Source organism: Lepisosteus oculatus, chromosome 3 (assembly GCF_040954835.1).
Source record: "Lepisosteus oculatus isolate fLepOcu1 chromosome 3, fLepOcu1.hap2, whole genome shotgun sequence".
NCBI classification, from domain to species: domain Eukaryota; kingdom Metazoa; phylum Chordata; class Actinopteri; order Semionotiformes; family Lepisosteidae; genus Lepisosteus; species Lepisosteus oculatus.
In genome coordinates this window covers 7,928,344-7,950,690 of record NC_090698.1, presented here as the reverse complement: position 1 = coordinate 7,950,690, position 22,347 = coordinate 7,928,344, and the positions used below count along the sequence as shown (strand labels likewise).

The 22,347-nt window shown below is 47.1% G+C and overlaps 2 protein-coding genes across 4 annotated transcripts; one reads left to right on the top strand and one right to left on the bottom strand.

Moving 5' to 3' along the window:
• The first annotated feature begins 2,654 nt into the window (after positions 1 to 2,654).
• LOC102690991 (CD209 antigen-like protein E) lies at positions 2,655 to 7,739 on the top strand. 3 transcript variants are annotated; one of them, XM_069186590.1, is made up of 6 exons: positions 2,655 to 2,902; positions 3,646 to 3,738; positions 4,391 to 4,513; positions 5,082 to 5,245; positions 5,482 to 5,606; positions 6,156 to 7,739. In XM_069186590.1, the coding sequence occupies exons 1-6, from the start codon at positions 2,827 to 2,829 to the stop codon at positions 6,376 to 6,378; spliced, it is 804 nt and encodes a 267-aa protein (XP_069042691.1). In that variant the 5' UTR covers positions 2,655 to 2,826; the 3' UTR covers positions 6,379 to 7,739. The 3 variants fall into 3 exon arrangements, with proteins under 3 accessions (XP_069042691.1, XP_069042689.1, XP_069042690.1); XM_069186588.1 differs by having other exon boundaries at positions 3,607 to 3,738; XM_069186589.1 differs by having other exon boundaries at positions 3,585 to 3,738.
• On the bottom strand, positions 7,729 to 21,013 carry LOC102691189 (E3 ubiquitin-protein ligase TRIM39-like). Its single transcript, XM_015340624.2, has 12 exons — positions 20,858 to 21,013; positions 18,511 to 19,904; positions 17,038 to 17,120; positions 16,539 to 16,696; positions 15,080 to 15,160; positions 12,994 to 13,158; positions 12,622 to 12,756; positions 11,463 to 11,591; positions 10,641 to 10,692; positions 10,177 to 10,203; positions 9,530 to 9,556; positions 7,729 to 8,468 (listed from the first exon to the last, which is right to left on the bottom strand). The coding sequence occupies exons 3-12, from the start codon at positions 17,066 to 17,068 to the stop codon at positions 7,936 to 7,938; spliced, it is 1,338 nt and encodes a 445-aa protein (XP_015196110.2). The 5' UTR covers positions 17,069 to 17,120; positions 18,511 to 19,904; positions 20,858 to 21,013; the 3' UTR covers positions 7,729 to 7,935.
• Between the last annotated feature and the right edge of the window lie 1,334 nt (positions 21,014 to 22,347).

Below are 22,347 nucleotides of genomic sequence, written 5' to 3'. Positions count from 1 at the left end.
AATGGCCTCTGCTACTATGTGTACTAAAGATTGTGTGACTGCTGGTTATTACTTTGTTTCTACTCTTTACCACCTTGCATTCTAAGTGCTGGTTTACGGATCACCTCATGTCACTGAAAGGCGCAGAACATGTTGCTCAGCGGTACAGCGTGGTACAGTCCCTGGTGTTGCCTCATGCTCAGTATAGGGCTCATCTTTTCTTTAGAGTCAGTATGGCCCCAGTTTCCATAAAAGGATCTGACAGAAAAGAGCTTCAGGGCTGAGGATGTGGCTTTTGTGGTAGAGCTCAGGCTCGACCCGTACGAGGTCCTGGGTTCAGTCCTTGGCATTCAGGGGAGTTATGCTTAAGTGGCAGGCTCATGTTTTCTCTTGATTCGGTCATACCTGTCTTCTAAAGGGGTCTGGACGGGGTAGGTGATGGGCAGATGGGTTACCCCAGTGTCCAGGTAATGCACCCTCTCAAGGCATCTGAACAAGCCATATCCCTGACTGTAGAGAAAACATGACCCATGAATGCACCGTAAGACCTTATAGCCCAGAACAGAAACACTGGCTGTGACCATTTGGTGACGAGCTGAAATCTGATCAGAATAGACTGGATGCATGGAGTGGGATGGAGAGAGAGAAGGAAGACCATGCTGGCTGTACATGAGCTGTTAAGAACTAACATCGTAAGAAGTGGTGTAGATTTTTTGAGCAAATTAAAAGCATGTGAAATGAGAAATTGAGAGCTGAATTTATATTCAGTGTGGCAGCCTGAGGGCTTGGCCACATTTCCCAGGTTTGTAGCTGAATTCTGCAATACACTCTGTATCTTTCCCAGTGCTGCGATGGTGGACAAGCGTGGAATGCCAAGCCCTTTTCTGGTATCCAGACAGGCAAAAAAGATGCAGGTGCCCCAAAATGATGGCCGAGCTAGTCCTCTGCCAAGATCTTCAGGGAAAGTTTCTGAAAGAACTCGGGAAGGGTGAAGCCGACGGGTGTCGGCGACTCGCAGTTTTCAAACCCGTTGCCAAGGTTTCATGGAGCCGTCGCCAAGGGATTCTCGCACACAGTCTGTGATGCCACATTCGGAAGATGAGTACCTGGAATCGAAATATAATTACTTCCAAAAAAATCGGTGGCCACAATTCTCCACATAACAAAATTCTGAATTTCTATTTGTCAAATGAATGCAGGTAAGTGCCATGCAGAGCCTCATAGGTGAGCATGATCAAAAAATCAAAGCAGATTATGCAATACAGATAGACTTGTGTTTAACTCGGCTCAGCTAACTCCCCTTAAGTTTTTATTAGCTGCTGCTGAGATCCAGGAAGTTTTCTGCAACTTCAGTTCAGCGTAGGGGCCTTTTGATACCCAGAGTTGTGGCGGTGGGGGCAGGGCAGGTTCTGACTGCTCTTTTTTTGGTCGCTGCTGCACTCAAAGTGCTGCTGGCGTGTGGCAGCGCCACAGCCACTGAACACTTCCCCTTTCTGAGTTCCCATTTGAAAACCCTGCAGCTTATTTAAAAGCACTGTGCCTGGGGCTTTTTTATGGTGTTGAATTGAAGGAGACCTTTCTCTGTCCTGAGCAGCCTTGACGATACCTGTGCTTTTTTTTTGGTCAGTTGCTCTGGTTTGCTCCCCTTTTGAATTGAATTGTATCTGTGGGATCTAGCAGGAGTCTGTCCAACAGTAAATAATGATAATAATTAATACAGTCCTTTTACACTGCACTCAAAGCTCTTTACAGGTAATGGGGACTCCCCACCACCACCACCAGTGTGCAGCCCCACCTGGATGATGTGACGGCAGCCATAATGCACCAGTACTCTCCCCACACACCAGCTCTCAGTGGGGAGGAGAGCAGAGTGGTGGAGCTGGTTCAGAGATGAAGATTATTAGGAGGCCATGATTGGTAAAGGCCAGAGGGAAATTTGGGCAGGATAACAGCCTGACCCTTTTCAAAAAACGCCCTGAGGTGTTTAATGACCACAGAGAGTCAGGACCTCGGTTTTACGTCTCGTCTGAAGGACGGCGTCTTTTTACAGTATAGTGTCCCCATCGCTGTACTGGGACATTAGGAGCCACACAGATCACAGGGTGAGCCCCTCTTCTGCCCCCACTCATACCTCTTCAGAATTTTTCAGGCATAAGGAGAATTTGCATAATCAAATACATTTCTTAAATGACAAGACATACGCAAAATGTTTCAAAGCAGATGATTTAGGGGGATCAGGAAGACTGGGGCAAAGGAATAAGATCTTACATTAGCTCAGAACCAGGGTAAGAGACTCCTGGACTGAAGGCTGCTGTGTGCACACATTGAGAAAGTGGGTTTGGCTTTGCTGTACTGAGAGTGACAGTTGTACACGAGCACACCTCGCTTCTGCTAGAAAGGATCCACTGGATAGAGTCTCCCTGCCCCTTCGGCACAGAATTCCAAGCTTTGCTTTGGACCCCCCAAGAAAAGAATTCATGCAAAAACCTGGTTACACCAGCCTACAAAACAGCTGATACATACATTTTGATTCGCAGCCTTTCTTTAGCCCAGCAGTAGTGTTTGGTGTCAGAAACCGAGCTGTTTGCTGCTGCTACTTCCTGAGGTGGGTCAGCGGGTGTTTAAAGCAGTGATGTGACTTTACCCCGAGAGAAAGGGGTGGGGGTGGGGGGAGGGGAAGTGTGTGTATGTGTGGGGGTCAGGGTGTGTGATCACTGAACCGCCCAGAGCACGAAAACAGACCCAGGGAGTGAAGACGCGGCAGGCAGAATAACCGAAGGAACCGTTGAGGAGAAAAGAGGGACTCCGAGAAACCGCAGGGGAGGGAGAGAGAGCGAGGACAGGAGCATGGAGGAACACGAAGGACCCATCCTCCACAGCCCTGATGAAGGCCAAGCCAGCTGTCCCGCAGAAAACAAGCCAGGTGCCCTTTTTTCTGCTCGATACCCCAGTTGTGCGCCGTGCGATTGTGGACTCGCGGATGCGCCGGTTTGTGCGGCTGATTTGATGTGTTTGGACACGCGCGGAGATCCAGACCGAGATAAAAAAGCTGCTCGGTACTGCGGTTCGGTTTCCTTCTTGTTCCTCTCTGTTCGGTTTGCTCGCGTGACAGGATGTCAACAGGCGGCAGCAATTTACAAAAAAAGAAATGCTTCAGACTTGAAGTATACATGACGCAGATCTGTGTGAGCAGATACACTTTGTGGTGTTCCTTTAAAGGCGGAGCCCAGGAAGTAAGTTTGTGAACAATAAGTCACTAGTGTGTCAAGGGCAGGTCATTCTTAGGGTTCCTCAGAGAACACCCCACTGCAGGGGGACTGTCTGGGCTTCGGGACACACAGCAGAGCAGCAATATATTTGCACAATGACGGACAGCTGGTGGGAGCTCCCTCAGAACAGCACATTTAAAAACACTTGCAAAGCACTAGGGCTGCCAGTGAGGCTGGGCCTGTAGAGGGAGTTGGGGTTTTAGATGCAGTCCAGACCAATTCAATTAGAGCCTGTCACCTGAATCATGATATATGCATGGGTCACACTTGCCCTATGCTGTTCATTATTCTTCAGCTCTTTGTAATGCTTTTGCTGTTTTTTCTGTGTGTCACAAGTTACCTTCCCACTGTTCAACAGCATGCTGTCACTGGAATTGTGCTCCTGTGTATGTTGCAGAGAGAGAGAAGGTCACGCTGTGGACACAGGCACTCCTGCTTGTGGCCATATTAGCGCTAGTCAAGGGGATCTTGCTCGGAGTGGCCATCACTGGTACGTTAACCTCCATTTGCATCTCGCACAGAACATAGTAAAACACTCCAGTTTAGCTAAGCTAAACAGGTGCACAAAATCAGGTCTGAAGTGAAAGAGCTGGAGTGCCCTTAAGGAGGAGGGACTACAATCGTGACACTAGGGACACTTTAGTTTTTAATTGGCTTAATGTTGCCAACTCAATGCCTTCAAAGCCGAACATGTGGAGGAAGGAAAAAGGATACTGTTAGTGTGGATTTCTTCAACCAACACACACAGACAAAGTGTAAACAGAGCATTTAACCTCTGTAATAACACCCGGCATTAGTTCACAGTTCAGTTTTGCTCTCTTGGTTTGCAAATAGTAGGCTCATTTGTTGTTGTTTTTTTGCTCTGGAAATATTTTTCCACCATTCTTGAGTTCCACTACCAAAACCACAGCCACTGGCAAAAGTACTCTATATTATAGCACAGTAAAATAGGCTCAGTGAGAGCATTGTTAGCTGTTTAAGTCTACAGTGAGATTACAGTATAACCCACAACCTCTTGACTTTCATTTAACCAGTGAAGGTTGATCTACGTGTCCAAGTTATGTCGCTTTGTTAATTTAGTGGCGCTGCCTGCCTTGTTCTACAGAAGATCCTTAAGTGTTTTCCCCGGCTTTGTTGCAAAGTGTCACAGATGGCCTCTCTTCACCCTCCACCCTCTGCTAAGCTGGGAAAGGTTGCCGCCGATCTTGCGCAGTGCACAGAGGATTATGGGCTCCTGTACACGATGCTGCAGAAAGTTACTGAAGGTACTGAAGCCCTTTGATACAGCTTTTCAGATGTATTGGATGGACTCCCACGTCACACTCCCTCATGGGCAGCCATGCTTCTGTCCTAGGACTTGTAACCAATCATTAATGTCTTTTGTGGTAACAGGATCAATAAAGCTGCCTAATCCGATTTGGGCATTAAGCTATGAATTAAGGGCAGCATGGTGGGACAGTGGTTGGCATTGCTGCCTAGCAGCGCTGGGGCTCTTGGGTCAAATTCCTGGGCTGCTGTCTGCAGGGAGTTTGTATGTTCTCCCCTGGTTTGTGTGGGTTTCCTCCTGGACTTCTGGTTTCCTGCCACAGCCCAAAGACGGAGTGGGAGGTTCATCTTCTGCGAAGCTTAGCCCTGGTGCGAGAGTGTGCGTGTGCCTTGTGCTGGACTAGAGTCCCATCTGGGGTGTACCCCACCTCGTGCCTGATGCTTGTGGCCTTGCATGGGCCAAGTGTAGTTAGGAAACGGATGACTAAACTGCTCAAAACAAAGGCCAGGCTGTCCTGCTCCTGCCCTAGCCCCTTCCTACATTTCTCTCTCTCTCCTTCTGCCCAGATAAGAAGTGCCTGCTGTGCCCATCAAACTGGCGGTTTTTCTGGGGCAACTGCTACTTTTTCTCCATGGAGAACAACAGCAACTTCCTGTCCTGGAACGCCAGCGCGCAGTTCTGCGCCGAACACGATGCTGAGCTGGTCGTGATCGGGGACCGGGCAGAGATGGTGAGAGGAGGAGGGGCAACTTCCCCGTTTTCACAGCAAAATGTCAAAATGGGGGCGTCTGGCAGTTTAGAATTAATGTCATCACCAAGGGCCTGGTGCAGACAGACCTACACCTTCAGCCAGTGAGTCATCTGTGCCCTGGGCTAGGCCCAGCGCTGGCCAGATGGGAGGAAATGCAGCGATCATGCTCAACAGTGGCAGAATGGTTCCTTGAGCAGGCTCTGGTGTCATTGCAGGAGTTCATCCAGGCCTCGATGCACATATTCCCAACGGTAGAATTCCTGTGGGTGGGCCTGACGGACCGCAGCTCAGAGGGCTCCTGGATCTGGATGGACGGGACACCCCATGAGCACACCACCCTGTGAGAGAGAGATCACACAAACACATGCTGCCCCTTCCTAAAATCCATTTACCACTTACTTTCCTTCACCTTACGTTACGTGGTGATAGTCCAGAGGTATCAAATGCTGATATTTTCACAGGTTTTCTAGGTCTTCTTAGACCAGTAGCCTGGAAGAAGCAAGCACATTCAGCTAAAAAATGACCTTCTCAAGGTTAATAAATTGGGATCTAATTCCTACAACCACAGCCCTCTACAACAGGACAGGTTTGCTCTAGACTAAGATTCCTTTATATCAGAAAGACATAGAACCCTTCTACCTGATCATCCCCAAAGGTTTGTCTCAAACCCTGGCCCAGGAGAGTCACAGGGTGTCCGAGGAGGCACTTCTAATTAAGGCCCTAATTACTAAATTCGATCCAATTAACAGCTTAATCATAACTGATTAGACCTTTAGCTCCTGATTGGAGACCGCTCTAGCACTTTCAAGGATAGCGACTCACTATAACTACGGCTGGAAATGTCCCAGTCTTGGGTGGCTTACTCATGGGTGCCCCCTTCTGACCGCAGGAAGGAGGTGGAGTGGAACGCCGAGGACAGAGATTGTGCGGACCTGAGGGGCAATGCCGACTTCTTCGCCATGAGCTGCGAAGACCAGGGACCCTTCATCTGCGAAAAGCCAGTTTTCCCCTGGACTCCAGGCAAGCCCAGCAGGATGCACCATTGTGGGGAGAGAGAGCAGAGAAACTGTGAGGTGGCACAGGGCTGGGACAGCTGGGGCTCCCACCGATGACAACCCAACCAGCCAGACCTGCTGTTCCAGCAGCACAAGAATGAGGGTGGACACCCTCTGCATTCACAAAACCCTCGCACCCGTGACCTTCTAATAAGTCCCTCAGGGCAAAGGCCAGCACTGAAAGCACTGAGATGGGCAATAGAAATAGGTCTGCATTAAGCATTTGCCCCCAGGAAACATTTTATTTCCCACACTGCTACCAGGGCAATAACCATGCAAACTGGAAACCACTTGATCAATTATTTATTCATACTCCTCTAGCAAGTGCCAGAGTTCAAAGTGCAAAAGCAGACATAGGGTTTTGAAAAGAACAAGTCATAAAGCATACATTTAAAAGGAGTATAGCGTATATCAAGAAGGTAGTTTAGCTACTTTTACATTCAATTGAATCAGCTCTATGCGCATAACCTATAAACTTCTACTTAAGTCATTCAAAAAGGAATAAGGTGCTATTCTGAGACGTCACACAGTACAGATAGTCTTCCATCTGAAAATTATTTACAGCACGTGCACACATTTATACTAAATGCCCTGGAGACAATATATAAATACACTAATCATTTTTACCCATGAACGTACAAGTTAATACACCTGCTACAGGAAAGCAGAAACTAATCGAATCTGCTTTTTCAGATTTACATAGTAAATACAAGGACCCACATAAATAGAGGCATTAAATTAATCCAACAAGCAAACGCTACAAGTATTAACAAGAACAATCTGTATAGTACATATAGTAACAAAGGTTTTAAATTGAAAAGTGGAGTACAGTACATTTGGCGAAGTTCCCGGTCTTTGTCATGTACTTAACAATTGGAAGTTACAGATTGCTGGAAATGGAGCAGCTTAATTGTTTATTTCAGCTCGATCATATCTTAACTTGCCAGAATTTCCTGACATCGGTACATGCTTTTGTCCATGAATGCACTTTTAACTCACCCCATCAAATGCATTGTTCAGAATTTCATCTGAACAATGCACAAAAGTTTTTGTGCATTGTTCAGAAAGAATCCCATCATTAGACAATTTTAATATTAAAATAAGAATACTAGCGATCTATACAGTGCGTCTGAGGGGTCTCATAGCTCTTAACAGCAGGGGGGAGCGCACAGGGGAGTTACAGTTCTGAGCCAGTTTCACTGGAGGCGGTGTGCAGCCAGGGTCGGACAGAGAGCATCCCCTGTACTACAGCCCCCTGCTGCACAATCCAGGGACCGCTAGCCCATGTGGCAACGGCACTGCTGAGCTTTTACTTTTCAGTATTGCAATTATATACTTTTGCACTGGAACCCAAGTGTCCCAGGTAAGACTGCATTCTGTCCGGAGCTTGTGTGCAATAAAAACTTGATACCTTTACAGTTTTTGCATGGCCAGTATACTGTCCCAGAAAGAATGTGCAACGACATTGGTCATTTTCCCTCTAATCTAGCTTATGAAGTAGACGGTGACCCCATAGTGGTGACCCTACAGCTGCTGGAAAAGGCACCAATGGCCGTTTTTCCATTCAGGAAGTGTACTGGGAGTGAGGCGGGGGCACGGCGGCTCGTCGGCCAATCAGAACTCGGTGATGGTGTTGGGCGACGACACGGTGATCAGGGTGCGGCCGTCCAAGGGCGCAAAGAGAGGGTAGAGCTTCTCTTTGAAGGTGTCGGTGAAGGTGTAGATGTGCGACCTGCTCTCCACGTTGTAGAAGGACACCTGCCCTTCCTCGTAGTCCAGGTAGACGCCCACCTTGCGGGGCACCAGGCTGACAGGAAGTGGGGTCTCGGGCTTCGTGCAGGCCCAGAACTGCCTGGTGCTGCGCCACAGGGTCCAGTAGCCCTGCGCCGGGTTCATGGGGAAGCGGCCCTTTCTCTCAGAAGAGGCGGTGGTCACCCCGATTCTCCAGTAGCCATTGTTGGCCAGGTCCACCTCCCAGTAGTGTCGGCCCGAGGAGAAGCCCTCCCAGCCCAGGACGCAGGGCCAGCCATCGAACCGCTGGAAGCTGGAGGGCAGGTTCAACTCCTTCCGCCCCTCCTGCACCTTCCTGAGGTCGTCAGAGAGGACCAGCCAGGGGTGCACGGTCTGGGGGTCCAGGGTCACGTCCGCTGGACAGAGGAGGGATACAGAAACAGCAGTTAATAACAATTCCCAACACTTCTACAGCACTTTTCTGGACACTCCACTTTACAGGTAATGGGGACTCCCCCTTCACCACCAGCAGTGTGCAGCCCCACCTGGATGATATGATGGCAGCCATAGTGCGCCAGTACTCTCCCTACACACCAGCTCTCAGTGGGAGCAGAGTAATGAAGCCAGTTCAGAGATGAGGATTATTAGGAGGCCATGATTGGTAAAGGCCAGGGGGGAATTTGGTCTGGACACCCAGGCTAACGCCCCAGCTCTGTGAGAAATGCCCTGAGATGTTTAATGACCACAGAGAGTCATCTCTCTCCCCATCACTATACTGGGGCATTAGGACACAGGGTGAGCCCCCCCTACTGGCCCCACTAAAACCTTAGCTTTTCCCAGGAGGTCTCTCTGCTCACCTGGTGAGCTTCAGTGGGCTGCCACCTGTGAGCAGCAGGTTCATAAATTGGCTAGCTTTGCAGTTGATGGAGGGGGGCATTCAGAAAACATACATAACCACATATGGCAACTCAATTTGAGCAACTTTAGTGTAAATCAGACTTTATTATACACGTTCATAAGGGGTATCACTTGTCACTACAAAACCTACAGGCCTTGCCTACTGTACCTTTTGCTATAGATGATCAAACAAGCACAAACCACACTCTCAGCAAGGCTCTGCCAACCACACGGTTTCGCAGTCACAGTGCTAAAATCTCCAAGTTTAATTTGGCCACCTGTGTAATCCTTTCACAAGTCACACTCAAGACGAAACTAAGTCTCACCGTTGCAGTCATAGCTTCTTTAAAGCAAAACGGCTGTGGACCAAGAGGCTTAAACACATTAACAGCTTAAGAATGCCACTGAGGGTCTCTGCCCAGTCTGAACCTTTCCCCTTTTTTAATAGTGGTGCCAGTTGGTCAGTGTTGAGAAATGAATTTGTAGGTTTTAGTGACCTTCTAGGACTGCGACGCGCACATCTGACACGATCACCGTTCAGTTTGGCGGCTAAGGAAAGACCCTGCAGGAGGTACCTTACCTGCCGCACGGCAGATCCAGCTCCACACTGGAAAAAGAGAAAAGACACGGCTGTTTTAACAGGAAAAGCATGTGTGACCTGCCCTCAATACTTTCTTTATTCACTGGCTTGATATGGAATCCGCATGTGTGAATCCGCCAGGTTCACAGACTGTATACTAGTCATCACCTGACAATGTTTAAAACATAAGCAAAGCTGAGGGAACTGTGGTGAACCAGAGACCATCATTGTCTACTAGTGCCACAGCCATGAGTCAAGTTATTTCACATGTGATCAAAAATGTTTAAGGGCTTATATTCTTTATGGTCCCAAGTTCTGCCTTCAGAAGATTAACAAAACATAAAACTATTAAGTATTCTGTGTTATAGTGAGTGCAGATGACCTGCTAGGAACCAACATCTTCCAATTATTTTGCAAAATGGCAAAGGTTATTCTCGTATGTATATGCTGCATCAAAGAAAAGAGTGAATAACTTTGCTGAGCACTTCTAGAGCCTCATTACAGTCCCTTAATGGAAGGGTTACCACTTTATTACTAATGGATTTTGCAGATAACATTTTGTGCAAAAAGAAAGATGCGTATACTACCAGAGGCCACTTAGAATACTACAAACATGGAGTGGGGGCTAATACAATATGGTTGGGTACCTGAATTGGGAATGTATCTCGGTGTTCCTGGAGAGGAAAGATTGAGAAACACAGAGTTAGAAAGAGAGACCTTTGGAATGTGAAGCTGTCCAACTTGTCATTAGGAATGGGGAAGCTTCTCTGCTGTGACAGGGCTGTCATAACTGTTGTGGGTCACACAGCCCTCCATCAAGAGCTGCATCATGATTAATTCATCATTAACCAAACAGCAAGATGAAACTTCATCTAGAACGATGGCTGACGGTTTAAGAGATCCTCCATGAACTTGATCTGGACCACGTAGTAGTCCAGTTAGGAGCCCATGTAGCAGTAGTCCAGTAGTCCATGGTCCAGTAGACCATGTTAGTTACAAAAACTAGCTGTGTTTGCAGTGCCACCCTCTTGTTTATTCTGGAACCTATCTTGATGAACTCTGCTTAGCACGTCCACCTGCCAGCACTCAGACGCTAGAACCTCTGCCTCACCTGCTTTCCAGGTCCTCTGTTTTGTGGACAGCCAGAGCTGAGGAACAGTACCCTGGGTAAAAAGCAACACAGTCAGTGCCCTGGGATCCTCCAAATGTCCAAACTCCACTGCCATATTATTGTCTTCAGTTTCCAGTGCTGTGTTGGCACAGACCAACCTAAAACACTGCTGGTTAGAATCTGGAACTCCAATACATCAGCCGATTGTATCCTTTGACTCTTAATTGGTCAGACATACTTTTAATCTTGAACTCTGAGTGGTGAGCTGATTTTAACCCAGACCTATGATTGATCAGGCAGTTTTGACTCTACTGACTCAACGCTACAAACCTACCCAGAAGACACAGGTTTGTACGTCAAGTCTTAATTGAGATCTACCTTCACTCTGATACAAGTAGAACTACCTCATGAAATCAGACAAAGTATTCACACTCTTGCTTCATTAATGGCAATGCTAGGACAGTGTGCATTAGTGTGCAAGCTATGACAGTCCTTTAGAAAGAGACTCCTGGAAATCTAAGTTCACATTCCAGATGCTGGGCTCTGGCATGTAATGGACCTGGGTATGTGCATGAAGAGAGGGGCTGAATTGTATGCCAATGTGCACGCTCAGCTCTTTCACTCAGAGCAAAGAGCAAGGACTATTAATAATTGCAGCAATATCTCACTGGGTGAAAGCTTGCATGGCCTTGCTGTAGTCCTTATCTCTTGATATAAGTGATTTGGACAGTTATTATTAAATAGAGCACCACCTGCTTTAAGAAGTTTCCATCAAGGTGTTTGCCAAGGTCTGATCTGCAGTGAATTTCCGTCTGGCCTTACCTTGGCATCATCCTTGAGCAGAGACCAGGTGATGAACTCCAGGAAGGGCAGCACGCTCACCAGCCTCCTCTTCCTCAGGCCCAGGAGGTGAAGCATCTGAGTCAGTTCCTCCCCAGGCAGCCCGCAGTTCTGCACAGGGGCACAAACGGGTCACGACGACACATCCCAATACGACCTGCCGTTTCGGTTTCAACATGGCACTGATCATTGGGGATACCCTGGAGCTGGGCTCCCTGACACACCTGCTGGGTTTCGTTTCATTCTCACTTGAATGAAGAAGTGGCTCAATTGGAATATTTTCAAGTTTTTCTGCTCAGAAGTTTGGGGTTTTATGTTCGTTTTGAAACGCAATATTTAAAAGGTGACCATGTTCAAGATCTGAAAGCACATTTGAGTTCATCCTATTAAGTCAATCAAGGGTTCAGTTGTTCCAGCCAGGCTGTTACCCAAGAACCAGCTGGGTGCAGGTCCCCAGGACCACGATTAGGAACTCCTATCCAAGTGCTTTGTGAGATTTAAAAAAACAGCATGCCTGGATGGAGAACACACTCCAGCTATAAATTAGACATAGATTGAAATGCAGGTTTGTAGACTTTTTTGTTAAGATCTCGGAATAATAAACAGAACTCGATGTGATCTTCTTCAACATTTGTTAAAATGTAGCAAATAAACAACGTTCAAGGACAATAAGGACCAAGTGCCGAGCTCTGCATTACTGGCCCAACTAAAATTGTCTACAACCTGTATATGAATCTTCTCCTGGTCCAGGAAAGTGGACAGCCTTTTTTTCAGAATTGCTACTATTTTTGAATCAGCTGTCCTGTCAATGTCAGTCCATACCATTCTGAAATACACTCAGCTGGGATCCCCGGGAGCTCAGGGACAGAATGAGGGCCTCTTCACGAAATGCATGAGGTTGATGGTTTCGGGCCCATTCTGAGCAGAGGCAGAACGAACACTGTAAACAGTTCTTATGAGCAAAAATGGTATGGACCTGCTTAAAGGCAGTCCCCCAACCCGTCATCATACAAAACCTGCCAATATCGAAATGGGCAGGATTGATGTGGACATACAGTAGGCATGTCCCACCCACAGACGGCATTAGAGCTACCATGGGTGTGCGTGACCCCAGCGTGACCAGCTCCACCCAAACGCTGACCTCTGACATGGTCTTCAGCTCCCTGGCCCACTCCATGATCCTCTGCTTCTCCTTCTCACTGGGGTTGTCCGTCTCCCCCTCACTTCTGTCAGCCTGCTCTTCCGTCTTGTTGCTCAATCTCCTTGGCTTGGAAAGCTGAGAGAGGGAGAGTTTTACCATCTTGACTGCTCACCGCCCACAGTCCCCACACCCTGCTGCTTCCTGTATAGGACAGGCAGCGTGCCCCCCCCTCCCACTCCCCCAACTCAAAAATCAGTGCTGCCGCCACAGTTTCTCCAATCACACTACAGAGCAACAAGTGATTCCCGACACTTGGTTTCAGGTCCAGGAATCCCGTGTGCAACTTGCCCTGCCTTCCTCCCAGCCCTTTACCTGGGCAACGCTGTTCAGCTCGTCCGCCCACTCCAGTATGAGGCGGCGGCACTCCTCCAGGCTGCGGCCTGTCCGGGGACTGGCCAGGGGACCCCCGTCCTGGGCCGGGCCAGGTGGACCCCGGCTGGTTCCCTCGCCCGGGTCCTCTCTGGCTCGACTGCCGCGCTGCAGAGGAAGCGAGCGAAGCCTCTGTCAGCGGGGTTACTATGGTCACGGTAAAGATAAATGGGTTGGCTCTTTTTTTTTTGAGCCGCACACGATCGCAGGTTGTGAGAAACGAACCCGCACCCGCCCGACCCGATTTAAAAGGATAAAAGTACTGACCCGAACCCAGTCCAAACCCGCTCTATTAGAAATTACATGAACAGTAGTGATGCGCAGTTGTGAGTCAACCCACGTATGAGTCGCTAATCAGGACTCAGCCCATAGTCAGTACATGGACAATACACAATGTATAGTCAGTGCAGTCAGTGTAGAGTCTGCAGAGTCACAACGCAGCAGTTAGGACATTGAAAGTCCCTAGCCTTTGCCCTCTCCTTGACTCCTCTGTGCTGCTCTGACAGTGCTTATTGACTGGCCTGGGCCATAAACGAGGTTGGCCAACTATTAATTAGGCCAATTATTACTATGTGTCAGATAGATAACAGTCCGTTCTGGGTGCGTTTCTCTCCCATGGTAACACAAGATGACTTTCGTCCTCTCTGCCGGGAACACCAGAGGCAATTATCAGAGAGGTCATATTACAAGATGAGGGTTGTTTGGAGCTGATTTTCCTATCACTGCCAGCTTTTGCCACGTTGACACAGTTCCAAGGGGCAGGAGCTGAACTTAGTTCACACACACACACACACACACACACACACACACACGCACAAACACACACACACACCACAGGCCACCAGCACAGCGAGGAATCCGAAAAGCCCAGAGCCATGTGCCTCAAAAGAAACAATTGATCTCCTGTTGGCATTGTTCAGAATACTTAAAGCAAACAAATGATTAAAAATTAATCCTGCAAAAATCACATGTGATCAGAAGACCTCCCTAGACAAAGGGTGGCAAACTGCATACTTTTCGAAGGGGCAGAGCAAGACCGCTTTAGAAACCTGCAAAATAAAGTTACGAAAAAAGCTAATAATTTCTTGATTTACTTCTTTTCCTTAAAGAGGAAAAACCATTCGAGCTCAGAAGAAACTCCTTAAGATTAAGATTAAGGGTTCATGCTTGTTAACTAATGGAGACAATCCCTGAACCCAGGCTCTGCAGCCTCAGCCTAAGAAAGCTCCGAAACGAGAGCTCGTTCGGCCTGATTGGAAGCTAGAAGGTACAGTATCTGAGGATTCATGGATCTCAGCCACTTCCTGAAGGAAGACAAAGTATCAGCTTCAAGCTTCAAGCTGATGCGACACCATTACCGAACCCACAAGTTGAAAGTGGCAGTGTGGTGCTTCATGGAATGAACACCGATAAGAGATAAGCACCCCTGGAGCCGGGGTTAAGGGCCTTGCTCAGAGATTCCTCTGCCGGCCGCGGGATTTGAACTGGCAACCTTCCAGCCACAGGCGCAGATCCTTAGCCACAGAGCTGCTCCTCCGCCCAGTAGGTATATGTGTGGGTCACCAGGACCATCTTTCTGTCAGCTTCATGAATTGTTTGGGAATAAGGCAAGCACGGAACCATGCTCAAGGCCAGACTGTCCAATCTGAGCCCTGTGTCTGCAAGTTCTTATTTTTAACTCAGCTCATTATGGACTTGACAGGACTTGGTCTTGAGGTGCTTGTGCAGTCTGTCTGCTGAGCAGTGAAGCTGGGCCTTGCTATTTCAACAGGACTAGAGAGAGGAATAACTCCAGAGGAAAAATGATCACTCAGCTCTTGGGGACTGAGATTGGAGAGCCTTCACCTTTAGTTCTACCTAAAAGAAGATTAGGAATAACTGCCAGCAGTAGCCTCCTATAGTAGGAAAGTAAACATGCTACATAATTACCCATACTTATCTCTCCACACAAGAATCCTGCTTACTTTGAAAGGATAAAAACATTGATAAGAACTCATCTCCTCTCCCATCCCTCCCTCTCCCATGATACCTTGCACACGCGGTCCACCTGCTCGGCCCACTGCGTGATGAAGTTCACACACTCCTCCAGGCTGCGCAGGTCACTCAGGCTCTGCCGGGAGAGAGGGTCTCGGTCAAGAACGAGCACCGTGCACCACTGGGGCCGAACACACAAAACAGCCTGAGACACCCCAGTATATAGTCACCACTGAAAAGCGGTGAAGGACAATAAGCACTGACTTGACATATTCTACATGCTCCCCTGTGCTTGACAAGCTGTTCGGCACTGACTAGATCAATTGATCTAGTCTGATATAATCAATTCATCAGGTTTCACTTAGCACAGCGGTTCCCAATCCTGATCCTTTTGGGTTTTGTTCCACCCGAGCCCTCTGTTACACAATCAAAGCCTTCACTCACTTAATAATCATAAGATTAAACTGAGCTGCTTGTTCCCAGCTCTCACACACAATAAAATCCCACACTTGTGATTATTCCAATGAAGCAACTTCTTAGATCAATTAAGGCTTGAGTTATCTAATGAAAGTGGGATGGAATGAAAACCAATAGGTGCGTGTGGGTCACCAGGACCAGGATTGGGAACCGCTATCTTAGCGTCTCTCATTTCTATCCAAAATTATTTGAGTGACAAGTGCGTAGACAGCTTAACTGTTCCACACAAATTACACACCTTGTTTATTCTCCTTTGTTGTTTATATCAAGCTTTAAACCAGGCACCCCAAAAAGTCTTCCCTCTGAGACCAAGAGCACATCCTGGGCACAAGGACTCACGGGAGATCCTGAGCTCAAAGGAACCCTGGCCTGTGACTGGTCACACACCCAGCCCGCGAAATCTGGCAATCTGAGCAAAAGCTTTCGGACCAGATCCCTGGCGCTCCGACCAGATTCTTGGCCCCCAAGAGCCGTTTTCGAGATCTCGTTTAACTGCACAGTTCTGAACCCCCGGGCCCTTCACAGTCATTCCCTCAAAACCCAGCGCCCCAAAGGCAGAGTCCAGGCTCCATTCTCTGCAGGTAGCGAGGAGGATCAGCTCCTAGTGGAAGTGTACGCACCCTCCCAAGAGGTTTCTGTGATCGACTGAGGTCAATCAGCGCGAAAGCATTTGAAACCATGGTGAAAAACAGAGTCAAGATGTGACATGACATATACAGTAGAGGTGTGGTAAAGTACAGACCTGTACAGCAGAAGAATATTAAAAAATGTGCATATTTTTCCCTGCTCAACTCCGATACTGTTTTGATATACACTACAAACAAATATTTGCAAGCTTTTCTCAGCCACTTCCAGCACCAAATGCTAAAGACATCCTTTCAGCAAACAATGCTGACCCAAAACACGCCACCGAGTGAGGAGCCTGCTTTGTGCTCCTGGAATGGGAATTCTGTGCAATCTGGCACTTGTGCATTTCCAGCGAGGACTGGCCCTTGCTAATCTGCCCCCCCCCTCCACCCCTGCAGGCTCTGTCCCACCTGCTGTCGGCCGTTGGGGAGCTTCTTGCTCTTGAAAGGTGCGCTTGTGGGCACGGAGCTGTGGACCTGCACCTCCTCCTCCGGCAGCTTCCAGCGAACCGCGCAGATGGTGTGGCTCTGGGACGGGAGCTCCCGGTCCAGGACAGGGGAGCCTGGCGCTGCGGCGGGGAGAGGGAGGGAGATGGTGATCGACCTGGGCCTCTCTGCGTTCAAGACCTGCGGCATCCTTCCCTTTTCACTCATCATTTGCTGGTGACCTAATTCAACTGGATGATGCAAAACTCACGCCACACCCTGGATTTGAAGACCAGTGCAAGACCTAAGATTTGAGAATAAGGGGGTGCTTTGTACATTTCCAGGTTGTACTGTAACCAGACTCTCTCCAGGACTGGAGAGCTGTGGACAAGAGCGGTCATCTCATTGCAGGTCGCTAGACACAGAGCACAGGTAAAGACACAAATAAAGTACACCAAGACAGAAGGAAGGCAAAATAAAATACCTTCCATCTGAACTTTCAGAATGCTCTTCATTTTCAGCTGGGTGAGCTTGCGGCCCGTTTTGCTCTGGTCTCCGGAAGTCCTTCTGAAAAGGGCGAACATATCATCAGTGCAAGCAGCACCTGTACGCAGGGGAGGTGGAATCAAGCTGATGATGAGCAAGGAGTTTGCCCTTGTGTGTTTATCACAAGCCTTTTGGCCCAGCTAGCTTGTTGGGTTGACTTCCAGTAGTTAAATGATCCAAGAATCTCTCCCATCCAGCTAATTTTTAAAAATGAAAGCCCGAGTATCAACTTAACATGGCTGGGCAGCTTGTTCCAGACTCCCGCAACCCTTTGTGTAAGTAAGTGCCTCCTGGACTGAGTTTTAAAAGCAATTTCCATGAGTAAGAGTTCTGTTTCATTTGTCATTAAGATAGAATACAGATAGCAGAAGGATTATATAAAAGAGTAGCATACCAGTCTAAAGGTTCCATGATTTCCATACCTACAGTCTACAGTTCCATGATTTCCAGTAAGTGTATATGTAATGTGCATAGAAAACCCTATTGAACATCATATAACCCCCATAAAAAACAATTATTTTATATGTGGGGTATACATATAATCTATATATCATGAAGTTTTCATCTTACAGAAATTTAGGAACTTGCACTTTTCTGTACAAAACCACAGTTTACTTCAAAAGGAAAAATTTGGAAGTAATTTTGAGGTCACTACCCTTCTTGAGAGAAACTGCATTGTTTGGGCAAAATAGCTGCCTTTCGATATTTTAATATCGAAAGCAAACCATGCCGATCCTGTTCAAACATGTTTTTGTTATTGGATGACAAGCAGTTCAGTTTGTCCTTTTTAGATCTTCAACAAAGTGAAGGTGTAGGTATTTCCACACATCAGTCTTACAGAAAGTAACTGGGGAATAGTACTCAGCTGTGTCAAATCCTTACTTAATCTCATTTACTATCATTCATTTCTAGAACGATCTTATTTCATGCAGTTTACACAGCATATCACAGTGAATTGAGGCACATCTATCTGTCAGCAGCTTAATCACCCAAATGGGGACTATTTAATTCACAGAGTCCTTGATGTCGGTATTTGCAATTAAGGAAATCGAAGGACTTTGTTCAAAAGCAGCATTCCGGTGTCTAACAACATGCAGAAGGGATTGCTTTTGCACTCCTCTTTGCTCATTTGACCCAAATAGATGCAGAATAGACATTATAAAAGTAACCAATCAGACCCAATTAATCTAAAATCCCTTGAATGCAGTTCTTAGTACCAGCGCATATGCTGCACACACAGAATAAAGAAAACATGAACCTGGAGAATCTGACACTTCCACCCGCAGAACATATATAAGCCTTTACAATTATCTATAAATGCCACGAAGGCAGGCCTGTCATTAAGAGATCAGGAAATGACAAATATTTAACAGCAATAGCAAAAACGTTGCAAAACTGTGAAGATGCTTACAGTCTGGAGAGGAGAGTCGCCAGGGTGCAGGTGCTCTCTGAGGAGGCAGGCAGAGAGTGGGGCTGTCTTCTTCCGTCCTGAGCTGATATATAAAACCTGGACTTTGTGCCCTCTCTTATTTATTGCTCTGTGCTCACATGGACAGAGATAACGGGGGAGATGGTTGAGGGGAAATGTGTCTGAGAATAATTTCCTGGCAGTACCAGTGACTGGGTGAAAGTCATCCAGCTGTCACAGCCACTGTGCCTTTTACTGCAATAACACTACACTACAGGTAACAGGAAAAAAAATCAATATGACCCATGTGACATGTGCTGCCCAGCAATTAAGCAAATGCTCAGGAACTGAACATATTTTTATATAATGTATTTAATCATCTTTAAAAAATGAATAACTAGCATTTCAGTTGCCTAGAAACTAGAAACAACAGTTATACCAATTTTAAAACAGCTCTATCTGAATAACGTGAAAATATGCCACCCATTGGGTATAGTTCTAATATACTGGTATACTGAGCAATAAAACAAGGTGAACTTACAGTATTCTTTCTTTTAGGGTTAAAGACAATATAACATGATTAAGTAATTGGTTTAAGAAAATCATGTATTTATTTTCTGGTAGCGCTGCTGCAAAACTCCCCAATCAGTGCAATATCACCATAAAACCCTGGCTTTGCAGCTCTCCAGTCATGCAAAGGTTCATGAGCCCTCTAAAACCAGCAGGAGTGTGAGCCCATAAGCTGTCTGATTTGGGGGAAAATGAGACCATTGGCAAGACTGGCATTACTGCTTATTCTTGTATTAAACATTGTTTCACTTTGTGACGACACCATTTGGTTTATAATAATATTATATTATACTCATATGGAGCTTTACAGGTAATGGGGATCCCCTCCTCCACCAGCAATCTGTAGCCCCACCTGCACCCCACCAGCCAGAGGGCTCCAGTCCACTCCCTACACCCCAGCTATCTACGGGGAGGAGAACAGAGGGATAAAGCCAATCCATAGATGGGGATTATTAGGAGGCCATGACATCGGGATAACACTGTTTAAAAAAAAATGCCTTGGGATTTTTAAATGACCACGGAAAGTCAAGACCTCAGGTTAATATCTGATCCAAAGGACAGTGCCTTTTCGGCATACCCACATTAGGGCCCACATAAACCACAGGGTGAGCGCCCCCTACTGGTCCCACTAACACCCCTTCCAGCAGCAACCATCAGTGGGCTAACGGCGATGAGTGGCAGGGTGATATAGATGCTGGCAATGCACATATTGGTTAGGCTTCCGAGCAGAGCTCAACTTCTAAATGTCTCCAGGACATCTAGCAGTGCAGAAGTCAAGAAGTCTTGATGCAAGGAGGAGCTGTCCCAGAAAACTTCCTGTGGCCTTCCTGCTGAAAGAGTGTCCAGAAATGATACAGACTTGCATCAGTGATCATGTGTGAAATTATATTGTCAGACTAAACGATTGACACCCAGATCCAATTTACAATCTGAGTAACTAAAAAAATATATAACTTGTTCAGTAGCCTCTTAATAACTAAGAGCCACCTAACAACCACATTTTTATAACTGAAAACATATATTTATATAGCTTTTTGAATATGCTCATAGAAAGTTACGGATTAGTGCTTTGTGCTCTCTTTAAACTTGGTTTAAATGTTGCTAGATAGCTATAATTGGGATAAGTAATGAAAAGGCCTCACCCATTGGACACTGACTGAACAGAATTCAGAATTAAATCATAAATGATCGTTTCATCTAAATAAACGGACCGGAAGAGGGTAAATTTACCATGATCTTTGCATGAGGTTTAAGGGCAACTCCCCTTCAGGGCGCTTTAAACGGATTTACCGGACCAGGTAGCAACCCCGAATCGGGCGAACACTAGAGAGTTTCGAGAACAGTCCCCTATAGAGACTAGGGAAAGTTTCGAGAACAGTCCCCAGCAGTAGCTATAGCTACAGCACGTCTCCGCCGGGTTACCTCCCTCCCCGCGCTAAGCGTGCAACGCTGATAAATAGGTTGCCTGTCGAAGGGGTTGTTGTCAAGGCAACCGGGCAATTAATGTCCGTCCCACGCCCCTGTGAAGCCCGTTTTCACTTGCCCTCGTCATTGCGATAGTGGAGTGTTTCCCTCAAACAGCGAGATAAAACCCGATGCGTCCTGATAGCCTTCCTGGTTAACTGAAACTTCAGACTCATCAGCAACACTGGGGAAGACTCAGAGGCTTTAATAATCAATTAATAACGCCCGTCTCTCAGGAGTGAGTCAGTTCCTAAATCCCTAGTCAGCAGGCCCTATCCCCTGGGTTCACACGGGAGCGGCGTCTGACGCTATTAACCTGGAGTCGAGTTTGACCTGCCGGCCTCCTGCTGCGTTCCTCGGAGTGACCCCAAAGTGGGCTGGATTTTCCGTATCTCACCTCCTACTGCCTTACATTTTCCGGAACCTTCCTCGTAAAGCCCTCTTCAAAAAAACAAGGCGTTTCTTCGTATCTAAAGACGTTACATTGACGGAAGAACAACTCACTCGGCTTCATTACCTTCCTCCTGACGTTTTCATCCTGCCACATTTATTTTGGCCAGCTAATACATTTTTAGATCTGAACGCATACCCCCCATCCTATATACTCAGATATCACGACTTTGAAAAACTTATTTCAGGGAGGGGGTGCGGACCGGGGGGAATCGCAGCTATATAATCACATAATTCGCTGAACTCACCAGTCCAGTTGAATAATCTCACTTTCTTTGCAAACTTGAGTTGTACAGAGATGCGGCTTGTTTAGCCGATTTAAGCAGATTCTCAGATGGCTCAAGGTCGTATTATATAATTAAATAATTCGCTGATGATTTTTCGGACCGGGGGTGTCGCACACGGAAAGAGTTGGGAGCGGGGGGAGATTTCCGGGACATCATGGATCCCCCCCACCACCAGTGTGCAGCCCCACCTGGATGATGCGACGGCAGCCATAGTGAGCCAGTACACTCACCACACACCAGCTCTCAGTGGGGAGGAGATGGGTTATTAGGAGCCCATGACTGGAAAGGGCGAGGGGAAATTTGGCAAGGACGCCGGGGTTACACCCCTACTCTTTTCGAGAAACGCCCTGGGATTCTTAATGACCAGAGAGAGTCAGGACCTCGGTTTTAAGTCTCATCCGAAGGACGGTGCCTTTTTACAGTATAGTATCCCCGTCGGTATACTGGGGCATTAGGACCCACACAGACTGCAGGGTGAGCGCCCCCTGCTGGCCCCTCTATAACACCTCAGTCAGAAATGAGACCGCAAATGATTTTCAAGCAGAGGAGAGATTGCAGGAGAGGTTCCGTGTATGGAGTTTGTGGTAAATAACGCCAGGATATTTGTGAAAACATGATCTGAGCACTAGGTGATTAGGGACACAGAAACAAAAAAACCAACAACAACGGATGCAAGAATCTCCCGTGACCGAGGAGAATCACCGCTTTAGGACAAAATGTTTGAAAGTCCGAATCAATACAGCACCGAGACACGCCCAGCGTTTTAACACCCATCAAAAAACTCTTCGGGTTTTTTTTTTTGTCCCGGTTGAGCTCTCGATCACTTAATTTCTTAAAAATGAACTTTACAATAACGACAACAAAGCAAAAAAATACAATGAGAGGAGACAATTTAGGGTACGGAATACAGTAGGAGCAGAGGGCACACAGAACCAGTTAAAGAGGCCTTCGAAAGAATAAGGGTCTGGGTCTTGATTTGAAAGAGCTCGGGGAAGGTGACTCTCTGATACAAAATTGAGGGAGAAGGATAAAAAAAAGCTTAAAACTGGCGGGAGGAGCGGCAGCCAGA